The sequence below is a fragment of the Carcharhinus amblyrhynchos genome, chromosome 5 (genome assembly GCF_965287045.1).
Source record: "Carcharhinus amblyrhynchos chromosome 5, sCarAmb.v2.hapA, whole genome shotgun sequence".
Classification (NCBI taxonomy): domain Eukaryota; kingdom Metazoa; phylum Chordata; class Chondrichthyes; order Carcharhiniformes; family Carcharhinidae; genus Carcharhinus; species Carcharhinus amblyrhynchos.
In genome coordinates, this window is record NC_137328.1 from 99,335,855 (window position 1) to 99,362,440 (window position 26,586).

A 26,586-nucleotide genomic window follows, 5' to 3' on the forward strand; every position below is an offset into this window, starting at 1 on the left:
GCATCACTGACTAGGCCAACGTTTACTGCCCAATCCTAATTGCCATCGAGAAGGTGGGGGTGTGCTGCCTTCTTCAACCACTGTGTTCCATGTGTTATAGGAAGGTTGGGAAGGGAGTTCCAGAATTGTGACCCAGTGACAGTGAAGGAATGACAATATAGTTCCAAGTCAGGATGGTGTATGTCTCGGAGGGGAACTTGCAGGTGGTACTATTCACATGCATCTTGTCTTTCTGGATGGTAGGGATCGTGGATTTGGAAGGTGCTGTCAAAAGAGTATTTGTGGTTTGCTGCAGTGCATCTTGTAGATTGTGCGCACAGCTTCCACTGTGGGTTGAGGGTGGAGGGATTGAATGTTGAAGGTGGTGAATGTGCTGCCAGTCACGTAGGCTACTTTGTCCTGGATGGTGCTGCTGAGTCTCTTGAGTACTGTTGGATCTGCACCCATCCTGGCAAGTGGAGAATGTTCCATTACACTCCTGATTTGTGCTTTGTAAATGGTGGGCAGGCTTTAGGGAGTCAGGAGGTGAGAATGTTCAGCTACTGATCTGCTCTTGTAGCCACAGTATTTATATGGCTAGTCCAGTTCAGTTTCTGGTCGTGGTAATACCCCCCTAGGATGTTGGTAGTGGGGGAATTCAACGATGGTAATGGCTTTGAATGTCAAGGACAGATGGTTAGATTCTTTCTGAATGGAGGTGGTCATTACCAAACACTTCTGAAACACAAATGTTACTTGCAATTTATCAGCCTAATCCTGAATATTGTCCAGGTCTTGCTTCATATGGATCCAGACTGTTTCAGTAGCTGATGAACTATGAATGGTACTAAACATTGTGCAATCATTCACAAACATCCCCACTTCTGACCTAATGATGAAGGGGAGGTGAGATTGATAATGAAACATTTTTGCTTATATTTATTACCTATATTTTATACACAGAGTCATAGAGGTTCACAGCATGGAAACAGGCCCTTTGGCCCAATTTGTCCATGCCATCCTTTTTTTTTGAACCCCTAAGCTAATCCCAATTGCCCGCATTTGTCCCATATCCCTTAGTACTCATCTTCCCCATGTAAATGTCTGAACACTTTTTAAAAAACAAAATTGTATCAGCCTCTACTACTACCACTGGCAACTTGTTCCAGACACTCACCACCTTCTGCGTGAAAATAGTGCCCCCTTGGACACTTTTGTATCTCTCCCCTCTCACCTTAAACCTATGTCCTCTAGTTTTAGACTCCCCTACCTCTGGGAAAAGATATTGACTATCTAGCTGATCTATGCCCCTCATTATTTTATAGACCTCAATAAGATCACACCTCAGCCTTCCATGTTCCAGAGAAAGAAGTCCCATTCTATCTAGCCTGTTCTTATAATTCAAACCATCAAGTGCCGGTAGCGTCCTAGTAAATCTTTTCTACACTCTTTCTAGTTTAATAATATCCTTTCTTTAATAGGGTGACCAGAACTGCGCACAGTATTCCAAGTATGGCCTTACCAATGTCTTGTGCAACTTCAACAAGATGTCCCAACATATTTAAAATCTTTTCTTAATTATAGACTGGTAATTACTGTTAGTGCAAGCTTAAAAAAGGACTATTTCTTAGAAAAAGGGGGGAATACACAGGACATAGGTATCTGAAGGGAGATTCATCTTGTCTGGTGTATGGAGAAAAGAGATCCTTAGAAGACGAGTAAAAATTAATCAGCAAAAATAATAATACTGTATTTTCTTTTTTAATAGGTTTATAGTTATGAAGTTTAAAGCAGTAACCTTTGAAGACTCCCTCTTTAAGAATTGCTATTTTGAAGACGTTACATCATTGACTACTTATTTTAGGAACTGTACATTTAATGAAACTATTTTCTATAATACAGGTAAGAGTATAAATCAGGACTTTCATGACAAACTGTTAGTTCCAGATGTCCAACTTCCTAATAGTAAACTCATTTCTTGTTCAGATAAGCTTTTGAAACATTTTTCAATCGTTGGTCCCAAATTTCCTCAGGTTGTGATCACATCAGTTGCACTCACATCGTGCCCACCAGCACTGAACCCACCAGAGTTTACAATGGGGAGCATACTTCACAGGATGTAAGCATCACTTAAGTGAAATCGTCGGTGCCCAACACCAGCTGTGAGCCTCTGAACTCTCTAAGCAAAGGTGCTTATATGTGAAAGGCTCTTCCCTTTTTTGTGGTCTGACGTCAGTGCCCAGTGCCAAGGTTCACACAGCCCTTGTTGAGACTGGAATGCCTCCACTCACTTAGCTGAACAGTCACCACTACAACATTGGCTCTTGGAGGTCCGCGTTTGCCCATGGCCTCCCATTCTCCTATAAGGTGTAGTCAGATATTCAACCCCTTGCAAAGCAACCTGAAATTTCCACAAACCTTTGAAACCAGATGAAGAGCAAGATAATGCAGAAACTCTGAGGAATTTTGGAAAAGTTATGTTTTATTGCGAGTTAACTGAGATTGAGTCGGATCAGGTCCAGCCTTTTACATATTGGTAGATTCAGCCACACCTGAGCAAAAAAATCGCAAATTCATGCCTATTTTTTATTCTTTCATGGGATGTAGGCATCGCTGTCTAGGCCAGCACTTACTGTCCATCCTGAATTCTGAGAGCATGGCATGAACGTTCATGGGAGTCAAAACAACATTTTATGTGTAGGTATGAGGTGAGGGGAGGTTTCTCTCTTCTAAGCTTGAAACTAACCCCTTAGTATAATATTAGTAAGGAAATTCTTTTCCAAGCTATTTTAACAAAGATGCTAACTGCTTATTCTAACCATCTTCCTTCAAATAGCTAACAGGGACTGCCATATGATTGCATTCATCCCAATGATAACTCCAACCAAGAAGAACGGAGCCATGCTATTCATCGAAAATGAACAGAATGTCTCATAAAACATAAGTTTGTAGGTTGCCTGGAGAGGTTGGAGAGGAAGCCTTTTACATAATTAGCTGCATTGTTTTCCAATCTCACTTGCCTTGCCTGCATTCTTTGGTTTATCTTGGCAGTGGTTTAAACATAATCGTAATGAGGAATAATAAAGAGAAAATATCAACCATTCAGCTATTTAATTAACCATTTTACTTTTGAATCAGTGCCACCTATAAATATATGTTTTTTGATTTTTCCCTCAGATCTTGAAGAGTCTAAATTCATTGATTGCCAGTTCTTCAATACGACATTCCTTCACAATAAGAAAGGCTGCCAGATTAACTTTGATGAGGACTACAGTGCCTACTGGATTTATTTTGTCAACTTCCTAGGAACACTAGCAGTGTTGCCAGGCAACATTGTATCTGCACTCCTCATGGACAGGATTGGGCGCTTGACAATGTTAGGTACAATTTACTACTTAGTTTTTAAATAATTCCATAAATATCTGACTACTGCATCAGATCCATTGAACCTTATGTAACAGTAACATTTAACTAGGAGAGGAGGTAACCCCAATTTGTTTCAAACTATTTCATGTTTCATGCTAAATCTTTGGTGTATGGCCCACAGGCTACCATTGTTAAACTGGCCTTGGGCAGATTAGGTAGATAATAGGTTTGATCTCTGTTTCATTCGTTACAAATGGATGAGGTCATTACAAATTATGTTGGTATTGTGGATCTGTTAAAGGTGTAAAAATAGCCAGGATTCCTGTTACTATTCCTTTCCACTGACATCCTTGGAAAGCCCTCTGGGATATCCGGTTCAGATAGAATTAGGCTTGTTTATGATGCTCCCTATCCTTCAGCACTTATTCTCTGGATATTCCATTTGCAGCTACCTGCTCTGTTGGTAAATGCCAGGAAGAGGAAATTGGTGAGAGTTGCTACTTGGTTGGAATTCTGACCACTCTGCTGTTCATCTTGGTCCCCAAGGGCAGTGTCAGATGAGGCAGACTCAAACAGGATGAAGTCCTCATTTAGTTATTAATTATGAGGCCCCTTGTATTCCATTTTTCCCAGGACCTGGGGAAAATCTTCTCACCTTGGTCCGAGCTGGAATGGTGGGATCATGGTGGGGCTGGAACCTGACTCGCTGCACTGCACACTTGACTATCACCTATCACCAGAGCAAACCAATTGTCATCCTGCCTCCTGATTCCCTGATCAATTAGGGTTGATGCACTCATTCTGTCAAAGGATGGTTTTCTAACTGAAGGGACCACAGCATGGGTTACAAGGGCTCATGCGTGCTTAGAACCTTGAGGCTGCAGCCACTGCAGGAATGGAGAGGAGACCCCAGTTTTATTAATCATGCTTTCAAGCGTATGTTCTGAGTCATTGGCAAGTTCTTCTCCTGTTCCTGCCATTTGCTAGGGACTTCTGATGCTTGAAGTTCATCAAATTTTATTTGAACATCCATTTCTCTTGACTTTGCTTCCACAAGCATTTCAAGTCTTCTTTCGATGTTCATTCCTGTGAATGAAATTTCAATGTTCTCATTCTATTTCTTATCAAATGCATTTTTTATATATGAAAACTGATTCTCTACACTGATCAGGTTTTCCTTGGCAGAGTATGGTTCCTCTGTACTATTGATCAAGCTTGCAATCTGTAGTGTGTGTCAGCTAATTGTTTTTGAGATTCTTCATACTCTTTTGTGAGAACTTACACCTTCTCTTGCCATTCTAGGTCCTTAGTTTTCATTTCTTCATATATCTCCTTGAAAATGTAATATATATTTCCAGTTAATCTCATTTACCCCATGTATTTGCATCATTATTACACCTTTGCCAACACTCTGTAGGGTATTGGATACCATTTTGTAGGTCTTACTGAAGTTTACATTGTCTTAAGTAGGTTAACTGTATGTATTTATTAACTACTAGAACGATGTACACATATACAGTAAAGGGTTCAAGCTAGGAGCTTGCTTTGTCCAACATTAGACTGTCTCCATGCTTGCTTTGTCCAACACTAGACTGATTCCTAGGTGCAGGTCATCTCTTACACCACTGTGTGGATGATGCTGTACTCAGTCCCACATTAACCCTGTGTGTACCAGATCCTTGTTCTATATTCCCTTACATTGCTAGGAGTTTACCTGTGGTGGCAATTATTTATAGGACAGAAAGTACAATGGCCTTTTGTTAGTCATTTCGTGATGATTGCCATTGTCAATGGTTTTTGCAATGCAAAATGAATGGACAGAACTGTATAGGGAGCAGGCTGAACTCCATGGTCTTATATTCCAATACTATTCTTTTCTGATGGGCAACATATTAAATCCACAACAGAGATCTGATCTATGGAGGCAGGGATGTAGATATGGGAACATTTGCTTGTCCCACACCATTTCAAACTTATTCATCATAGAACATAGAACATTACAGCGCAGAACAGGCCCTTCGGCCCACGATGTTGCACCGACCAGTTAAAAAAAAATGACCCACTAACCTAAACCAATCCCTTTTCGTCCATAAACCTATCCACGGATCTCTTAAACGCCCCCAAACTAGGCGCATTTACAACCGCAGCAGGCAGGGCATTCCAATCCCTCACCACCCTCTGGGTAAAGAACCTACCCCTGACATCCGTCCTATAACTACCCCCCCTTAATTTAAAGCCATGCCCCCTCGTGCTAGCTTTCTCCATCCGAGGAAAAAGGCTATCACTGTCCACCCTATCTAAACCTCTAATCATCTTATATGTTTCAATAAGATCCCCTCTTAGCCGCCTTCTTTCCAGCGAAAACAACCCCAAATCCCTCAGTCTCTCCTCATAGGACCTCCCCTCCATACCAGGCAACATCCTGGTAAACCTCCTCCGCACCCTCTCCAAAGCCTCCACATCCTTCCTGTAATGTGGGGACCAGAACTGCACACAGTACTCCAAGTGCGGCCGCACCAGAGTTATGTACAGTTGCAATATGACGCTGCGACTCCTAAATTCAATCCCCCTACCAATAAACGCCAAGACACCGTATGCCTTCTTAACAACCTTATCTACTTGATTCCCAACTTTCAGGGATCTATGTACACATACACCTAGATCCCTCTGTTCATCCACACTATTCAAAGTCCTCCCGTTAGCCCTATACTCAACACATCTGTTATTCCTACCAAAGTGAATTACCTCACACTTCTCCGCATTAAACTCCATCCGCCACCTCTCGGCCCAGCTCTGCAACCTGTCCAAGTCTTCCTGCAAACTATGACACCCTTCCTCACAATCTACCACACCTCTGACTTTGGTGTCATCAGCAAATTTACTAATCCACCCAACTATACCCTCATCCAGATCATTAATAAAAATTACAAACAGCAGTGGCCCCAAAACAGATCCCTGAGGCACACCACTCGTAACCGAACTCCATGATGAATATTTACCATCAACCACCACCCTCTGTCTCCTATCTGCTAGCCAATTCCTGATCCAATTTCCTAGATTACCCTCAATCCCATACATCTGCATTTTCTGCAGAAGCCTACCATGGTGAACCTTATCAAACGCCTTACTAAAAGCAGTGGAGAAACCCATGCACAGGTGGTAACCCATGATACTGGGAAATCCACATAGTCTAAATAGCACCACTTTGAATAAAATTTCCCCCCTTGAACTGCTTGCAGTTAAACAAAAGTGGCACAGTGAGTTAGCACTGCTGCTTCCCAGTGCCAGGGACCCACGTTCAATTCTCGACTTGGGTCACTGTCTTGTGCATGGGTTTCCTCCAGGTGCTCCGGTTTCCTCCCACAGTCCAAAAGATGTGCTGATGAGGTACTTTGGGTGCTAAATTCTCTCTGAGTGTACCTGAACAGGTGCCGGAGTGCACCTGAACAGGTGCCGGAGTGCAGCGACTCAGGGAATTTCACAGCAACTTCATTGCAGTATTAATGTAAACCTACTTGGTGACTAATAAATAAAATTTTAAAAGTGTGAAACTAATGAATCCAGCCAATTTGAAGCATGGTGATCAAAGTTGATGCTGACTTAATTATTCCATGAGATAACATCCTTGAAGAAGTGTTTTCTATTCTGGAGAAAAATATACGGTACTGCATTGAAAACAATAATTTTGCTTTTTTATTTATGTCCATCACCGCTTTCTATCTATTAGTGCATTATATAAACTCACTCATGGAAGTATACAAATCCTTAATAATACATAATGTCCCTCTCAATTAATGGTGGAAATGGAGCATTTTGAATACAGGTTCAATCCCCATATGATCTTCCAACTGGAAGCTACTGTCTCAACTTTTAATTAAAAATGGAACAAGTGCATTCATATAATTAGAACAGAATTCCACTTGGTATCAGAAATTATTCTCATCCATTTACTGTTGGTTCTTTCTGTTTGGTTAGGAACATAGGAACAGGAGGAGGCCACTCGGCCCCCTTGAGCCTGCTCTGCCAGTCACTTATCATGGTTGATCTGTATCTTAACTCAATTTAAATTGAATTCTTGATATTTTTGTCTTATTTGGAATCCCAAAAGACACGAGTTAATAGAATATTATTTGTGCTTTAAAAAAATCTTTACAGTCATAATGAACGTGAATTAACAGATTTATTTTGAGAACACATCCAAGCCATTTTTGAGCTGTTCCTTCCGAGAACTGTCTCCATCATTAAGCCCATGATTATGTCCTTCCGCAACATCTGTGTGGTCTTTTCATATTTGATCTCCTCACAATGTCCCACAACTGCTTCTTCTGCCCTTCTCATTTTCTCTGATCACTTTATTATTGATCCTTGAAATAATTCACTTAAGCAGCACTCTTCTCCAACTGTACTACTGTTCTTACTTCTGCCTGTAACTGAAACCAATAGCCAGCTTATCTTGCATTCAAGGGAGAAAGCCAATGGAGCATCAGACCACAGTAAATATTTCATACATATTATCTTTGCCTAAGGATTGGGTAGTGTTTATGCCTGGAAATAACATGCCTCTCTGCTTTGGGGATGCACTATTGGATTTTCCTGTTGGGTAGAAGTGTCAATGAGCACGCCTTCCACTTCCGACTGTGTGCTGACTGCAAAACCCTTCATTCAGGAAGGGGACAGACTCCTGTCAGGATTCCACACTGCCAAGATGGTGCTCCCCACTGGAAGGCCAGAAAATCCTGATGACAACTGCAGTGCAAACAGAAGTGGCAACGGATTTTTTTTAATATATATTTGTTCACAGGATATGGGCGTCACTGGCTGGGCCATCCCTGAGGGCATTTAGGAGTTAACCACATTGCTGTGGATCTGGAGTCAGTAGTAGGCCAGGTCGGGTAAGGATGGCAGATTTCCTTCCCAAAAGAACATTAGTGAAACATCTGGGTTTTTACAATAACTGACAATGGTTTCACGGTGATGATTAGACTATTTATTTCAGATTTGGATTGAATTCACATTTCACCATCAGCCATGGTGGGATTCAAACCCGGATCCCCAGAGCATTACCCTGGGTCTCAGGATTACTAGTCCAATGCCAGTACCACTGTGCCACTGCCTCCCCTCATATACATGAAGCAGAGGAGCCGCCAGAATGAAGGAAGGAAATATTTTTGTCACCTTTGGCAAAGAACCGAGGCAGACAAAAGTTACGTTCTGGGGACTGCATTAAATTTTGAGGAAGTCACTTCTGGATCCTTTCTGTCAGTAGAAAATTGTGCCATCTCTCGATATTGCCATCTTGTGCCAAGTGAATGGGAGGAAATGTCACTGAGAACACAGATCTTGTCCCCGACTCAAAGTGTGGCCTGTCACTCTTGTTGCCCCGCACTTCTCCACCTCCACATTTGTGTCAATTGCTTACACCTGCTGCACATTTCTGAAGCTGTTTCCACACACAGGATGATAGTAACCATGCTGTGGTGAGCGATATCTTCATTCGGTGAATCGACTCAGGACACAGATTCTCACGGATCTCTCCTGTTAGTTAGAGCGTTAAATCCAAGATTAGGGAAGCATAGCTGAAGAGCTTCACCTGGGAGTCGGAACATCAGAGAAAGGTGCCTCACATTGCTCACGCGTATCCTTACCGGGCAGTAAGAGAGATTCTCATTGGTAGCATTCACTACTGCTTTATCAGGTAAAGTAGATGCACGCTCCAATAGGCAAGTGAAATATTGTTAAGCTGTATGATATTGAGGGGGAGTCTCAGTGTTCTTTTACTCTCATTCATAGGTAGCATTCCCTCCTCTGAGTCAGAGGTTGAGGGTTCAAATCCCACTCCAGAAACATGAGCACAAAATCCAGTCTAACATTGCAAAGCTGTACTGAGGGAGGTATTATCAAAGGTACCATCTTTCAGATGAGACGCAAAACTGACGTCCCATATTCCCTCTCAGGTGTACATAAAAGATCCCAAGGGGGTATTTTGAAGATGAGCGGTGGAGTTATTCCTAGTATCCCATCCAACATTTAACCCTCAGCCAACATCAGTAAAAACAACCCAGGAGGTGGGATTTTCCGGCTGTGCTCACCCCAAGGCTGGAAAATCCCTCCCAAGGTCAACGGAGCTTTGTACGATCCTGTCCTGCCCGCCAAGATTCATGGGGAGGACAGGATGGGAAAATTCTGCCCAGGGACTGCAGCGGCTCAAGAAGGCAGCACACCATGGGCAATTAAGGATGGGCAATAAATGTTGGCCCAGCAAGTGATGCCCATATCCCATGAATAAATATAAATAAAAGCTTTTTTAAAAAAGCAGATTATCTGGTCAAGTGTCACATTGCTGTTTGTGGGAGTTTGCTGTGCCCACCAAGTTTGCAACAGTACAAAAGTGACCACAGTTCAGGAAGTATTTTTATGGTTGTAAAGTGCTCTGTGGTCCGGCCTCTGTGCTGCTCCTCATGGGGCTGCCAATTGCAATCGTCACCATTCCCAGCAGCCCACAGAGATGGGACATCCTCCCAGATAGGGGCGGAGATTATGGCCTGAGCCACTTAACAACTTGACAGCCGTAAAATCATGTCATGGCGTTCCTGCCCTCTGACAAGGTTAAGTTTGTGAAAGGCTCCATAAAAATGCAGGTCTTTTAGCTTAGTCACTTGGCAGATCACCTTGTGATTACTGTAAAGGTGAACCCACCCAAGAGTTTAACTGGTCTTTTTCTTCCTTAAGATACTGATGATAGTGTGTGTTTCCAGGATTTTTTTTATTGCCTATTTGACATAATTACCTGTTGGCTTGTGAACCTCTGCAGGTGGATCCATGGTTCTGTCTGGGATCAGCTGCTTTTTCCTATGGTTTGGGACCAGTGAAGCCATGATGATCGGAATGCTCTGCTTGTACAATGGTCTGACTATTTCAGCCTGGAACTCCCTTGATGTGATCACTGTGGAACTTCTGCCCACTGACAGGAGGTTAAGTACACAGTTTGCCACCTATTTTCTCTTTTATGTATGTGTCATTCCCCAAGATAAAACCTCTTTGTAAAGCATATATAGGTTTGTAAATTATGAGCCTGCTGTCTTCAATGAAGTAAGCCTGCTGAAAAACACTTGCACTTTAACACATTTTTCACAACATCACACTGTCAGATGTGACCCAACAGCTAAAGAAATTTTATATTCAATCATTATGTATCTGAGGCAAGTGCACTGCTACTAATCTGGAAATGTATTCTTCAATGCTATTTGTGACCCTCCACACATCAATATAAATCTGTTTACAATATTTATAATAATTAGATAAACCATTGTACATCCGTGGATTATAAACATTAATTGCTTTACAGCTATTTCAGTTACATTTCCACTTAAATCTGCTTTTGTGGGTGGCAAGCTGGCACAGTGGTTTGCATCTCACAGCAGAAATTAGCTGCCTCACAGCATCAGGGACACAGATTCGATTTCCAGCCTGGATCACTGTCTGTGCGGAGTCAGCACGTTCCCCTGTATCTGCATGGGTTTCCTCCGGGTGGTCCGGTTTCTTCCCACAATCTGAAAGACGTGCTGGTTAGGTGCATTGGCCATGCTAAATTCCCCCTCTGTGTGGCGACTAGGGGATTTTCACAGTAACTTCATTGCAGTGTTAATGTAAGCTTACTTGTGACAATAATGAATAAACTTAAAAAAAGGATTCAAGAAAGAGGGCAGCTTAGGAAGGTGCACACAGTACCAGTGAGTGGTTACTGGGGATATTTTGGGACAAGTTCAGGTGTACAGGGTAAAAGGAAGGTGAAAGGACAGCCAGGACAGCATTAGAATACAGTTGTTGAATTCAGCGGTCACAAAGGCATGGACGCATTCTTTAGCAATGGCGCTGGAGATTCAGTCAGCTCGTAATTAGTTTTACATTTCTAATGACATCTCTGCAACAATTTGTAATAATCTTTGTGTTTAATAATAAGTCACCCTGCTGGATATGAATAACGAGGAGGGAATGCTTTGGTCATCGGCAAGAAGCTTCCGTAATTAACCTCGCTACAATCCAATTAGCTGCATTCATGCGAAAGGCCATTCAGACATCATTGAGGCAGACAATGCAGCAGCAGGATTTTAAAATAATTACAGATACACAACAATAATTCTTATAACATGGTTAAGAAAATGAACATCAAGTAATTAGATTATGACCCAGTGTTGTAGTTGAATTATCTTTAGATTGCGTTTCAGCTGCTTTTGCAGGAGCCTTGCTGTCCTCCCCAAACAGTGTACATATATTGTTGCCTGTATAAGCAACTGCATAAACTCGAGAAGCAGCTATATAGACTGCAACACCATACAGGGTTAGGGTCAAATATATGTTTAAGTTAAATTTATTAGTGTCACAAAAAGGCTTAAGTTAACACTGTAATGTGATAGAGGATTTTCACAGTAACTTCATTGCAGTGTTAATGTAAACCTACTTGTGACACGAATAATTAAACTTTAACAGTGAAGTTACTGTGAAAATCCCTAGATGCCACACTCCAGTGCCTGTTCGGGTACACAGAGGAAGAATTTAGCATGGCCACTGCACCTAACCAGCACGTCTTTCAGGAAACTGCAGCACCCGGAAGAAACCCATGCAGACACAGGGAGAATATGCAGACTCTACACAGACAGTGACCCAAGCTTGGAATTGAACCTGTGTCTTTGGCGTTAATAGGCAGCAGTGCCAACCACTGTGCCACCATGCCACCCATGTGGTGCCTTTCGCAACTAGGATTGCACTGTAGCTTGGACCTAGAACAGGCTGATAGAAAGCAAGATTCCTGGTCCTCAGTTTGTCTTTATTTTATGGTGTCAGTCAGAAAAGCAGCAGCAGGACTGGGGTGAAAGTTGTAAAATACCACCCTTGTGCAGTAAGGGTTGACATTCGGCAGGGGTCATTCCAATCTTCTATCGTAGTGTTGTCAAAGGAAGTGACTCTTCAATTCACTCCTACACGGTGTTTGAGACAAACAAGGCAAGTATGCAGGCAATTGCTAGGGCAAAGTGGTTTAAAGACAGGACCAATGAAGGCTACATTTCTGCATTCTCATTAGAGACAGGGCCATCAGCTAGCCACTTTCTAGACCAGCAATACCCACTCACTATTGTAGCCTGCCCCTTTCTAAGCTGCCCTTCCTCTTGTATCCAGCTTCGAGCTTGTGTTTGGGAAGGATGGAGCTACAACATCTTTGTAATGGTGGCTCTCTCCATCTGTTTCGCAGCGGAATTACAGTCATAGGAATCAACCAAAAAGGGAAGAGAAGGATAAGAATGAACTGATTGTACATTGGACAACGCAGTACGGCCACACTCCCTGTACATGTGTTTGCTTGTGGAAAGAGAGAAGATGTGAGAAAGAGGCAGACACTCTGGTGTATTTGCCTCCAGCCACATCAGCTCTGGTGTTTCTCTTGCTGCTTGCCTCAGGCTATCTCTTTTGTTTGAGTGAGAGTTACTACAGCATCCAGCCCCTCCCCAGCCTGCCCTGCTGTATTTCCTCATGCGTCGATTCACCCTGCAGTGAGTGAAATAATGTACATTTCTTGCAAAGAGCTGCACTGACCTGTGCATACTGTGGAAGGAAAGCAGCAGGTCATGGGTAAGGTAGGCATGGACACTGAGGAGGATGTGACGAGGTGGTCATCATCCATCTGATAAAGCCGTCCAAGGCAATTCCAATATCAATGCCTTGGCAATGAATTTACATTGCTAGAATTAGCATGCTCCTGGTCCTCTGAGTTGGTGAGGTTGCCCTGCCAAGAGATACCAAGGATGTGTCTGAGACAGCAAAGGTGGAAACAAGGGAAGTCGTGTCTGACAAATTTACTGGAGTTCTATGAGGATGTGTCTAGGGCGGTGGATAGAGGAGAGCCGGTGGATGTGGTCTTTCTGGATTTTCAGAAGGCATTTGACAAGGTACCTCACAAGAGGTAATTGCAGAAGGTCAGGGGGCATGGAGTTGGAGGTAGGGTGTTAGCATGGATAGAGGACTGGTTGTCAAATAGGAGGTAGAGAGTGGGGGTCAATGGGTGCTATTCGGATTGGCGGATGGTGACTAGTGGAGTGCCCCAGGGGTCGGTGCTGGGGCCACAGCTATTTACCATTTATATAGATGATCTGGAGGAGGGAACCGAGTGTAGGGTGTCGAAATTTGCTGATGACACCAAAATTGGTGGAAAGGCAAATTGTGCGGAGGGTGGGGAGAGTCTACAGAAGGATCTAGATAGGCTGGGCGAATGGGCCAGGAAATGGCAAATGGAATTTAATGTTGGCAAGTGCGAGGTGGTCCACTTTGGTAGGAATAATGGTAGGAAGGATTATTACTTACGTGGAGAAAAACTGCATCAGGCGACGGTGCAGAGGGACCTCGGGGTCCTTGTGCATGAGTCGCAAAAACCCAGCTTGCAGGTGCAGCAGGTGGTCAGGAAGGCGAATGGGATGCTGGCCTTCATTGCGAGGGGGATTGAATATAAAAGTAGGGAGGTCTTGCTGCGGCTGTATAGGGCATTGGTGAGGCCGCAGCTGGAGTACTGTGTGCAGTTTTGGGCGCCGTACTTACGCAAGGATATTTTGGCCTTGGAGGGAGTGCAGAGGAGGTTTACTAGGCTGATGCCAGAGTTGAGGGGGTTGAGCTATGAGGAGAGGCTGAATAAATTAGGCTTGTACTCGTTAGAGTTTAGAAGAATGAGGGGAGATCTCGTTGAGACGTATAAGATGATGAATGGGATGGATAGGATAGAGGTGGAGAGACTCTTCCCGCTCGGAAAGGATAGTAGGACTAGGGGGCACAGCCTCAAGATAAAGGGGGGGCGGTTTAGAACGGAGTTGAGGAGGAACTTCTTCACTCAAAGGGTGGTGAATCTCTGGAATTCTCTGCCCGTTGAAGTGGTGGAGGCTGCCTCGCTAAATATTTTTAAGACGCGGGTTGATGGGTTTTTGATAAGCGAGGGGATTAGGGGTTATGGGGAGAGGGCGGGAATGTGGAGCTGAGCCAAGACAGATCAGCCATGATCTTATTGAATGGCGGGGCAGGCTCGGAGGGCTAGTTGGCCTACTCCTGCTCCTATTTCTTATGTTCTTATGTTCAGCAGAGCCCTGAAAGCTTGTGGCGTTTCATAGAGAACATAGAACATTACAGCGCAGTACAGGCCCTTCAGCCCTCGATGTTGTGCCGACCAGTGGAACCAACCTAATGACCCTCTAACCTAATCTATTCCAATGTTATCCATATGCCTATCCAATGACCATTTGAATGCCCTTAAAGTTGGCGAGTCCACAACTGCTGCAGGCAGGGCATTCCATGCCCTTACTACCCTCTGAGTAAAGTTTCCTACCAAATAAACCTGTTGGACTTTAACCAGGTGTTGTGAGACTTCTTACTGTGCTTACCCCAGTCCAATGCCAGCATCTCCACATCTGGACCACTCTTTGCAGGCATGAGAGAGTCTGTCCTTCTGAGACTGAAGGTTCTTTTGAAATGCTAGCATGATGTCGTCAGCGTAGAGTAACTCTCTAACGGGAACTTGGCACACTTTGGCCTTGGATCTCAGGGGAGGAAGGCTGAACAGCTTTCTATCAGTTCTGGTAGGTAAGTAGACATACTGTATAAATGGCCTGAAGGCATATGGCAGCAGCAGAGAGAAGAAAATGCCAAAGTATGTGGGTGCTGTTTGACCCCAGTGCGGATCTCAAAGGTTGTTGTGCCTTCAGATCTCATTGTCATGGAAAGAGGGAATCGCATTGAGTAGTTTCAATGGGCAGCCATTGTTCTCTAACAGCTTAAATAAACTATCTCTGCTCACACGGTTAAATGCCTTGGTGAGGTGGATGAAGGTAGTATTTAACAGTCTCCTTCATTCATGGCATTTCTTTTGCAGCTGCCAGACTGAGATGATGATGTGAGTTGTAGATCTTCCTGCTCTGTAACCACATTTGGATTTGGGATAGATTCATTCAGCCAGGAACTGCAGTCTGACAAGGACAATATGGGCAAAGACGTTTCCCATGATGCGCAACAGGGATATACCCCAATAGTTATTGCAATCACTGCGGTCACCCCCAACCCCGTTCTTGTGCAGGGTCACAATCTTTGCCTCGTGTAAATGCTGGGATACTGCCCCGCCCTCCTGCAGAGACAGAGAGGTTTGTGTAGATGTTGGAGCAGTGCCAGATTCCTGTACTTGATGAGTTCAGGCAGTTTAGTATCATCACCTGAAGCTTTGCCCCTGGCAAGTGAATCAATATCTTTGCTAAGCTTCTCCACTGTGGGGTTCAGTATGAACTGTGGGGTTCAGTATGTCTGCTGTGACAGACAGGCTCTCTGTGCTGCCCAAAGCTTCCTCAGTGATGGTGTTATCCTGAGAATACAACTTGAAGCAGTGTTCCATCCATCTCTCCAACTGTTTATTACATTGAGGTTAACCGGCCTGCCTTTGTTTTCAGTTGGACTGGTTTCTTTGCTGATGTTGCCCTTATTACTCTTTCATTGATGCCCCGAGCATTCCCTGTGTTGAAGGATGTCCAGATATTCTGGCAAAGCTGTAAGCAGTAATCATTGGTGCACCGCCCAGCAGTCTGTTGTATTTTACTTTGAGCGACTCTTTGCGCATTCAGAGTTTTCTCAGTCGGATCTCTCTTGTAATTAACGAGAACAGACCACTTGGCTTCAGAGACAGGTTCCATCACAGTGATGTTAGCCTTGAACCAGTCAGCACTTTTCCACTCCTGTTTCCCGTGGGGTAAGAGTGTGGGTTTTGTAGATAGTGTCCCAGAATAGGTCTTTGTTTCTGCACTCTGTGTGGGAATGCCGGAAAGCTTCAATTCAATCGAGTTAAGGAACTGACACTGATCCGAGGATAAGAGCAAAATACAGTGGATGCAGGAAATCTGAAATGAAACAGAAAATGCTGGCTAAAGGTAAGATAGCAGAATGTGCTAATAGCAGAGCAAAGGTCAGCACTCTGTGAAAGCAAAACAGAAGAACAAGTGACAGATGGTTCTGTGGGGGAGGAGGTTGATGAAAGTTGGGACAAAAAAACAAATGTAGCCCAATCTTCAATAGATCCATGTCCCAGTCACCCTGCCCATCACCTGTCTGCTTTGACCATTCATGAAAATCAATCCAAAGTCTTGGCAATTGGCAGTGAGGTGGTACAGCTGACATCTTATGAACAAAGGCCTCCTAATATTTCCCCATTTGACCTAAAGCCTGCTTTACATAGGCTAAACCATCCATTTTTTTAAACCTACTTTTCCTTCAAAAAATTCTAAATGTGACTTAAACCAAAGATGTGTAGGTTGGGTGTATTGGCCATGATAAATTGACCCTTAGTGTCCAAAAATGTTCATGTTAGGTGAATTGGCGCTGCTAAATTGCCCCTTAGTGTCCAAAGATGTGTAGGTCAGGTGGATTAGCCATACTAAATTGACCCTTAGTGTCCAAAGATGTGTAGGCTAGATGGATTGGCCATGCTAAATTGACCCTTAGTGTCCAAAAATGTGCATGTTAGGTGAATTGGCCATGCTAAATTGCTCCTTAGTGTCCAAAGATGTGTAGGTCAGATGGATTAGCCATGCTAAATTGACCCTTAGTGTCCAAAGATGTGTAGGTTAGAGGGATTGGCAAGCTAAATATGTGAGTTTATGAGGATAGGGTGGGAAGAGGGCCTGCATAAGATACTCTGTCAGAGAGTCGGGGCAGAATTGATGGGCTGAATGGTCTCTTTTGCATTGTAGGGATTCTATAATACTATATGATAATTAGTAAAATGACCACAATATTTATGGTGTGCATTATATGTCTCTTTCACTTCTCAGGAAAAGTGAATGCCTTTCATCAAAATTAATAAACATTCTTTATTTTGAACAGAGCGACGGGATTTGGATTCTTGAACGCCCTGTGTAAAGCAGCGACCGTTCTGGGAAATCTCATCTTTGGTTCTTTGGTTGGAATAACCAAAGCAATCCCAATCCTGCTAGCATCCACTGTCCTTGTCTGTGGAGGCCTCATGGGACTGCGGCTTCCTGATACAAGGAACCAGGTGCTGATGTAAAGCCATCCGATGGATTTTTAGTTGGCCAGTGGCAGCGATCAAATGAAAGGTTTGAATAAAAGAAGCCTGTAGTGTAAGAGAAACAACTATTGTCACACACACAAGTATGTCTGCTGGTTCTTTGCTTTTCCCTGAAGATTCCCTCCTTTATCTTTGTGCTTTCTGAACTGTACTCGCTCCCATTTCATTTTAAAGTCACGTGATCCACCAGGCTGCAGTCCACATGCACACAATTGTTTGTATGGCTGAGGATATAAAGAAGGAATCGTAAATCTCTTCTGGCAGCGGGTTTTTATCTGGTGTGTGACCATTATTCAGGTTTATCCTCCCTTCTACAAATTTAAACCAATGTCAAATTTCCAGTCACAGTAAATCAGCAAATGCACCCAATCAGTAAAATTCTGAAACAAGGTTCGGAGCAAACAGTGACATGTCATTATTCCTACGAGGTGTTTGCATCAGCCATCTTGTGAGATTTTTCCTTTTCTTTTACATTGACTAGATCAGTTTGTCCTGTTTTCTCGTGTTAACTTCAGTGGACAATGCTTTGTTGAAGTGGGAACAGAGAAGATTATATCCGCGATATACAGAGATCAATTTCCATCTGTAGTTCTTTCTTCTTTGTTGCTGTTTTTCAATATTATTTTAAAACTGCATACAGACTTACCTCAGAGGCTCTTTCCCAGGGTGGAAGTGTCAATTACAGGGGGCGGGGGGGGGCGCAAGTTCAAGATAAGAGGGGGAAAGTTTAAGGGAGATGTGCGGGGAAAGTTTTTCATGCAGAGGGTGGTGGGTGCCTGGAAGGCGCTGCCAGAGAAGATGGTGGAAACAGGCACATTAACAACATTTAAGGGGCAACTGGATGGGTACATGAATTGGGAGGGAGTAGAGGGATACGGTCCAAGTAAGGGCAGAAGTTGTTTTTAGGTTAGTTATGGCATCATGATCAGTACAGGTTTGGAGGGCTGAAGGGCCTGTTCCTGTGCTGTACTTTCCTTTGTTCTCTTTGTTCCTTGTTCACCTTACAGTGATTATAGTGAATTTTTTTTTATACAGTGAATTAGAATACTTAGCCGTGTCCCACAGGAAAGAAAACTAGTCTCTCACATATCCACTTCTGTCCTTTATCATTATTTCCATTTCCAAATACATTCAGTAACAATGCTGCGGAACAACTGATACTTCAAGGAAGTAATTTATTGTACAGAGATTTGAGACATTACAAAAGGAGAGATGCTGTACAATAGTCAGTAATGTTATTATACGGATTAAAAAGTTTAAACTCTAAATGCACTAGAAGTGTCATTTTAAACAAGAATGTACAGACTCATCCAAGTAGTTATGTTATTTTTGCATACTTTTATACCATTCCATGTGAAAAGAGTATCTTTTATTTACTAAAATCAAGGATTTTTAGAAGATCACTGGTTAAGCAACCAAAACCCTATAAAGTATCCATTTGTTCATTGAAACCTGAATGGCCTTTGACCTCATGTTTGCCTGTAAAATATGCATTGTGCCTATTGTAGCTTGCATTAGAAATAAAATATTGTTTCCACTGCAATTGTAAATGCCAGAACTGAATATTAATGTGAATACAATTTAAAGATGATCTGAATCATTCTTTCGATAGGAACTGTTTCCTGTCTTGTTTTAACTCCTTGCAGTTAACTGTCTTTGCATAGTTTTGTGATGAATTGTCAAACAATAGCTAGGAATTTCCTTGGAGCTGCTGCTGCTCGGGCGCTGTAATTTATTCGTGCGATGGAAAGTGCAGGAGCCGGAGTGGCTGTGGGGAGATTCCCAGCTATTGTTCTGCATTTCCAAAGCCAATCCTTACATTAAAGTAAACACAGCTGGTGATCAGGTTTGGACTTCCTCCTTTTATAACACATTGTCGTATATTTTTCTCTGCCCAATAGTTTTATTTAAAAAATCGATGCAAAAATAAAGCGCTGTTACCTTTCTAGTATAATTAGCAAGCGAAGGAAAATCTAGCCCCTTTAGAGCATAACATTGATATTGTCTTAATAGAGCTTTTTTAATTGCCTGAGGAGTACCAAATCCTTCTTGACGTTAATTGATTTTCCATGTAATATGAAGACAAGCAACTTGCATTTACTTAACACCATTAGTGTAGTAAAATAATGTCTCAAGGCTGTACAAAAATAGGTTATCAAACAAAAATATTGACATTGAAAATGAATGCATTTTAGACCTCATTTACTGGAACTTTTGTCTTCAAACATTCTGGCTGGAGTTCTGTGGCTGCTCATGCCCTGCTGCCGCTGCCGGCGAGAATGGAGAATTTGGCGTTCAGCCAAACCTTCGTTCACTGCAGCGGGACAGAGGAATCCCGGCTGCGGGTGAGATTGGAAAATCCGGCCCTCACTATCGGATCGTCTGCCCATCACTAGCCACTTACACCAATTCTCCTTTCCTGTGATGCTAACGCAATAAAATTTTCAGGTGGAGTGTATTACAGGTAGCCAAACTGATAGCACCTTTTTACATCCCCACTGGCGCTGAAGGTTCAGCCCATTAAGAACATAAGAACATAAGAAATAGGAGCAGGAGTAGGCCAACTAGCCCTTCGAGCCTGCCCCTTGTATTAAAATCAAAAATGCAAGATAATTGGTGAAAAATTGCAATTACAAATTGCCAGCAGAAATCTGGTGGCTGCAGCTCTCACTGGTAGAATGTGATGAAATAAAAATCCCTAAGAGGATTAGAAAAGACCAACAAAATATGACAACTGATCGTCAAAATATCCCATCAAGCTGAACAAGAATTTTAAGCATTCTCTTTCCTTAGTTTGGACTCTTATAGATAATTACCTGGCCATGATTCTTTGAATGACAAGTGAACTTCCTTCCTTTCTGGTGGTCTACTCTACCATGTTTGGTCCTGAACTGTATCTTTAGGCTTTTGCCTATTTTGTTATTTATACTTGCATACAGAAATCAAAGGAAATACAACGTTTGCTTAAGTCTGACCTCCAGTGGATAATATAAACACGGCACCAATTGCTTCAACATGAAGTAAGCCCACCTCAGATCAACTTGGAGGATATCTTTGGTGAACTCGCTGTCAGTTGAACTACCTTAGTATCCATTCCCCACAGTTATCAGCTATCACAGTTATCTTTAAGTTGAACACAAGTCCATAAGAACATATGAAAAGTTTAAATAGATCAAAGTTAACCTGCTAAAGCTCAGCTATTAGTCCTCTAACACTCCCATTATGAATTTTGAACATCTGTCATGATCTCTCCTCCACCTTTATTTTCTGGATAATCATTTCTCTACCATAACGGGGTCTGTAATAATCCCACTTCTTCATTAAAAGACTGCATTCTTACAAACTGTACACCAGAAACTTAAGTTAAAGATCAAGTTCAATCCTCTTCCTTCAAAGGAGACAAAATCTGTTAAACCTGTATGGTGGCAAAACGAAACCTGACCCAGGAGGTCACAGAACATCCAAGGAGATGCTTGCTACTTCTTTCAGTTTAAACTTGGCAGCTCCTTTAGAATTTACATACAAAACTCTGAGCTCCACAGAACAACAGCAAGAGTGTTCATTCAAAATACTCCAATTAAACACAGGGTTTTTTTTGTCCTTTCATTGCCAGGTGAAGATTTTATAGGGTACGGAATTGTCTTCTGAGAAATGCTTAAAGATGAACATAATTGGCTTTATTCTGCAATGTATAATATTTACCTGCCTCTATGTGAAAATGAGAACATTTTTGTCTGTACCTTCCTCATGTCTTAGTGTTTTAGCTATATGTATGTGTTTGTAGCTCTAGTATATTACTCTGAGAACTCACTGCGGTCATTTCTTTGCATTTTGTGAACTTGCATCTGTCTCTGCCAGGGCCATCGCCAGAAATTAGTCGCCAGGGAGACAACGCTCTTTAGAAAGATATAGCTCAATGCGATAGCGCTGAAATTAGAGTAGTATACAAATTCATAAGATTATTCAGTCTGTTCAGATGACACATTCTGAAATGTAACACATATGTGATTTGTGAATTCATACACTCACAATGATATAAAGGGTCAACAGCTACCAAATATCCAGTAGGTTAAACTATATATAACCTCTTTAGATTCTTGTCATTTAAATCCAATACCATCTTATAGGATAAGTGAAAAATCCTATAGGAGTTCTTGGTAATGCCTATGCAGGCTTTATGCCAAAACTTTTGTATATAGGTAGATCCATACAGTGCTCCCTTTAGTATTCTTAGGACATTTTCTACAAATGTAATTAAATGGGAAAATAAATGACTGTAGGCTCCACAAAAGCTGAGTTTGTTCAAAAGAATTACACTAGAACCGATTATATGCTTGATGCAAGTATCTCAGCACAGTCACTTTACATATTTCAGAGCATAGGTTGGTGCAAACTTTCTTTGGGAGCATGAGAACAGAACTTTTTAGAGGTTTGCTGACCAGGTTTGTACATTCATGAACAGATATTTTGTGTCTATGAAGCATTTAGTAGAAAGTAAGTAGAATTTATTATGAATATTAGCAAAAACAAAGAAGCAGACTGGATCATAGGTCATTTTGAAAATAACCAATATTTTGTTAGAAATCGTAATGTAACAACAACTGGCAATCGATAGAGTTGTACCAAATTTATGGTAGCTTTGCTTTTGGAGACTTTAGGATTCATACTTCACATTTCTAAACAGAGTCATTCATTGGAAAGGTGATGACAGCCAATTAAAACTCATGATTGGCAATGGAAAAGATATCCCTCTGCCCCATCCAAACCATAAAATATTAACAATGCAAACAATACACTTTATGTAGATAGAATGTGTATGCCTGTGTCTTGTAAAATGACCCTTCTCAGGAAGACACTGTAAACCCGTACAATCTGCTGAATATTTGCTTCATAAATATATATGAGAACAAGTGACAATTCTGCAATGCTTTGGTAACAAGCTGTATTTTCAAATCTCTCTATTTCATTTCCCATTTATTTCTTGCAGCATTTCATTCCTGCACTTTTAACATAATGGTTATGGTGGTTTTAAACATGTTTCACTGGTCAGAGCTTCTGGATCAAGCCTTGACTTAGTAAAGCAGCAGAAATACTGCAGATATGGAAATCTGAAATACAAACAGAAAATGCTGCAAATGCTCAGCAAGTCAGACAGCATCAATGGACTGAGAAACAGAGTTAACATTACTTCAGAAGCGCTTCTCATTAAATGGCTTGAAAACCATTGATAACTGAATTGCCCTACATGCATCAATTATTCAGGTTATAAATGGCATTTTTGCTTTTTATCCCTGCTTGATGCTGTATTTAGATTATAAGTAAGTAAAATAATTGTTTTCATATTTAAATCTTTCCCTTCCATTATAAAAGTAACTTAAAAGTCTGAATACAAACTCAGAACTGTTTTTCATCTGTACCACCCTCCATTTGCCCTCCCCTACATATACATACACGCACACACACAAATATCATTTCTAGACTTTCTAATTAATGTTATTTATTATCGTTTTAACAACCAAATATTTGGGCTTTCTTACACATTTTACTATTGCTAGAATATAGAAAAATAGTCACTTGTCTTGCTTACCAGATTATACATGGTCGACATTTGCATTAAATATAGCAATAATATCCCTAATTAGTTTGCCCTATTTCCGTAACTGCCCGTCAGTACTTTCTCACAGTGCCATGGTTGAAGCCACAAGCTCATTCATATGGGAAAATGTAAGGACAGGCCTCTCACTCCATGACACACTATGCCAGAGCATTCAAGAGAGTCCACTCTGAGGACCATGATGCTTGACCCTGGACATAAAGGCCCTGATTTTACTGGCACAGAATGGCATTCTCTGTTGGCCTAGGGCACGAGCCTCAGGTGGGTATGCCGGTAAATTCCGACCAAAGTTAGTGAGTCACCCTGGAATGAGGCCTGGATTATCATGGAGCTAATTACCTTGATATTGAAGTATCATCATTCCCTGATAAAAGATGAGGATTCTCTCCCTGAAATTGCTAAATTAATTGTACAATAATTCCCAAAGAAAACATTTTGGGTATTCCGAAACTCAGTTTTCTGAAATTCAAATTCTTCATTGGTATTGATCTGCAACCATGATCAGAATTAGTTCTGGTGACTGGGTCTCTTGCACCCACTTACCCACCAGGAATTGTTTCTTCACAGAATCCCTACAGTGCAGAAGGAGGCCATTCACTCCAACAGCGCGTCTTACCCAGGTCCTATCTGCATGACTCCCCATACTTACCCTGCTAACTCCCTTAACCTACACATTTTAGGGCAGTAAGGGACAATCTAGCATGGCCAATCCACCTAATCTGCACATCATTGGATTGTGGGAGGAAAACGGAGCAACTGGAGGTGACAAGGCTCCCCCCTCCCCATTGGGAATTTGTTCTTGTGATAGTGTTTCCACCCACCCTACTCTTTCATCAGTTGGTGAATCGCTGGGAGCCGTGTTGCACTTCAATGGGAAAGGCCTGACACACTTAATAGCCACAAGCACCTAACTGGCCAACGGCGGGTCTCAGTGAGGTGGAAATCCTGTTCCTAAGACTTGCTGCAATATCAGAGGCTGGTAACACTCCATTGCCAGCAGCACCACTGGGAATGCTGCCTGTAATAGACCAAGGCTCAGCCCGAAGAGCACCTGTGGATCCCTGAATATGGGCAGCTGGGGCAGAATGGGGGAGTCACAGGCTGGAAGGACATTGTTCGAGAGGAGAAGGCAGAGTAATGTTAACCAGAGGGGAGGGTAAGGGAGGGAGATTGATCAGAAGTTGGGTCCAGTGAGAAGGGGTCAGTTGTTGCTGGCTTTCAACAGACTTCCCGCAAATGGGTTTTCTGACATTTTTGGAAAACACGGGTAATGTGGGCAAATGCTGTGAACAAACACACCATTAAATTCCAGTGGACTCAAGAATAATGGTGACAGACGGTTCACTGATAGGCCTATTTTATATCCTGTCACGGGATTCCTGCACTTTTAATAGCATCGGGTAACCCAGCAGTTTCTGCTAGGTGAGAACTTGATGGATTCAGAAAGTTAAGTGATTCCACACATACCTCTTGCATCTAGGTGCCTGGCTTAGAAACCTCACAACCACACCAGTGTCGATGCACCCCCCCACCCCCCCCACCCCCACCGCCACCATGGGCCCTGACTCTACTGACTCTAGTCACTTAGAGTTCAAATTGAGTTTTGCCTCTGATGATGCTCCTGCTCTGCAGTGATTTAGCTTTTGAATCATGACTGAGACTAATGTTTCACAGTGTGGTCTATGATGGGTGAAGTTCCTACATGTGTAATCCTTCAGCATTCTTTCTACAGGTGTACTAAAGAAAAACATGCACTGATACTTAACTTCCTTGACCAGTTTATAAAACAGGATATATATGTATAATATATAGATGATGAAGGGGGCTTCTGATTATATAACAAACTAGTTTAATTTGTACAATATATAACTCTCCTTAATGTTGGCGATGTCCCTGACATTTAAATCTGCACATCTCTCCATGGAAGTTTTGGAAAAGAATTAACACCCATAATCATCCTTTGTGCGCTTGCTATTGTACGTCAGCTGACTGTGTACAAGTTCTGATTTCTTTTCTGTTAAGGTTGTCCAAACTGGGATGCATCTTGCTAGTATGTTGCAACCAATGGGATTTCTGTACACTGGAACTATAATGTGTTTGGCATAAATCTCTTGAAGCTGTGTCTATACTTGTGAAAGGGCATGTCAAATGTACAGTATCAATTTAAAAAACGTGGGTTTGTGTATAAAAAACAATTGCCAAATAAATATCATTGATGTAATGAATAAAAAAAAGGTTTTAATGCGAACCACATGAAAGCAAGAGCGTTTTTGCTCTGTGGTATTGAAATAAATAAAACAGCAATGTTCTCAGTAGAAATAATCCACGGCTGAGTTTTTATTACTAATGATGTTCATAAACTGAGGAGTGAGTAAAAGCTAAAACAAGACACATTTTCCAAGCGATCTCAAGTTGCATTGACTGTTATACAGAGTAAAATCATAAACATCAAAAATCATCAGTTGTGGTTCACAGACTCCCTGTAGTGCAGAAGGAGGCCATTCAGCCCATTGAACCTGTACCGACAGCAATCCCACCCAGGCCCTATCCCATGTATTTTCTCTGCTAATCTTCGTGATACTAAGGGGGCTATTTAGCATGGCCAATCAACCTAACGGCAGCACGGTGGCTGGCACTGCTTCTCACAGCGCCAGAGATCTGGGTTCGATTACTGGCTCTGTGCGGAGTCTGCACGTTCTCCCTGTATCTGCATGGGTTTCCTTTGGGTCCTCCAGTTTCTGACTCAAACAGGCACCGGAGTGTGGCTGACTAGGGGAAGAGTAACTTCATTGCAGTCTTAATGTAAGCCTACTTGTGACTAATAAATAAACTTTTACTTCACCCTGCACACCTTTGGTCTGTTGTAGGGAATTGCAGCACCCAGAGGAAACCCACACAGACATGAGGAGAACATGCAAACTCCACACAGACAGTTTCCAAGGCCAGAATTGAACCAAGGACCCTGGCTGTGTGAGACAGCAGTGCTAACCACTACGCCACTATGCTGGTTAGAGCAATTTTTCTAACATGTTTCAGATACACACATATTCCAGTTACAGCAATATTATTTTAGGCTGAATCTTAGCCAAAACACTATGACTTATGCTTTAAAAACACCACATTTTCATTTAGTAATTGTGCAGTATTTCCTGTGAGCTAACTTCTAACCTCTGCAATAAATCGGATATTGACATTTACATAGAGTTCCCAGCATGGGATTGGCCATTGTGATGGGCTAAAATACTGAAATACATTAGAGAGAATACAGGCATTTAAGAACTGGACAGAATCATACACTGAAAGTAGTATTTTAAGATCCATAGCACAATTTTAAAAAGCCCTTGTGAAGAAGCCTTAGTTTTCTCCTGTCCCTGGATTTATAGTAGGTTTAAAATGACAAATGATCCAAGAACCAAAAAAACAAAGTTCCAGCAATTTATTTTAATTATGATTTCTGTTTCCAAACGGGTTTAGGCTGAGGATAAACAGTTTCCTTAAGTCTCGTCTTGCCTTTGAAACCCAGGCCACC

General features: G+C 42.1%; 1 protein-coding gene across 4 annotated transcripts in view; it reads left to right on the plus strand.

Annotated features, from left to right (window-relative positions):
- sv2ca (synaptic vesicle glycoprotein 2Ca) overlaps nucleotides 1-25,367 on the plus strand; it is a 171,884-nt gene extending 146,517 nt beyond the window's left edge. For 3 of the 4 annotated variants that reach the window (XM_080189311.1, XM_080189312.1, XM_080189310.1), the window contains exons 11-14: nucleotides 1,748-1,881; nucleotides 3,157-3,360; nucleotides 10,157-10,316; nucleotides 17,239-25,367. In XM_080189311.1, the coding sequence (XP_080045437.1) occupies nucleotides 1,748-1,881; nucleotides 3,157-3,360; nucleotides 10,157-10,316; nucleotides 17,239-17,422 (682 nt within the window). In that variant the 3' untranslated portion in view covers nucleotides 17,423-25,367. Of the gene's footprint in view, nucleotides 1-1,747; nucleotides 1,882-3,156; nucleotides 3,361-10,156; nucleotides 10,317-17,238 lie in introns of those variants that run through there. The other variant, XM_080189313.1, reaches the window with a different exon arrangement.
- Nucleotides 25,368-26,586: the final 1,219 nt, after the last annotated feature.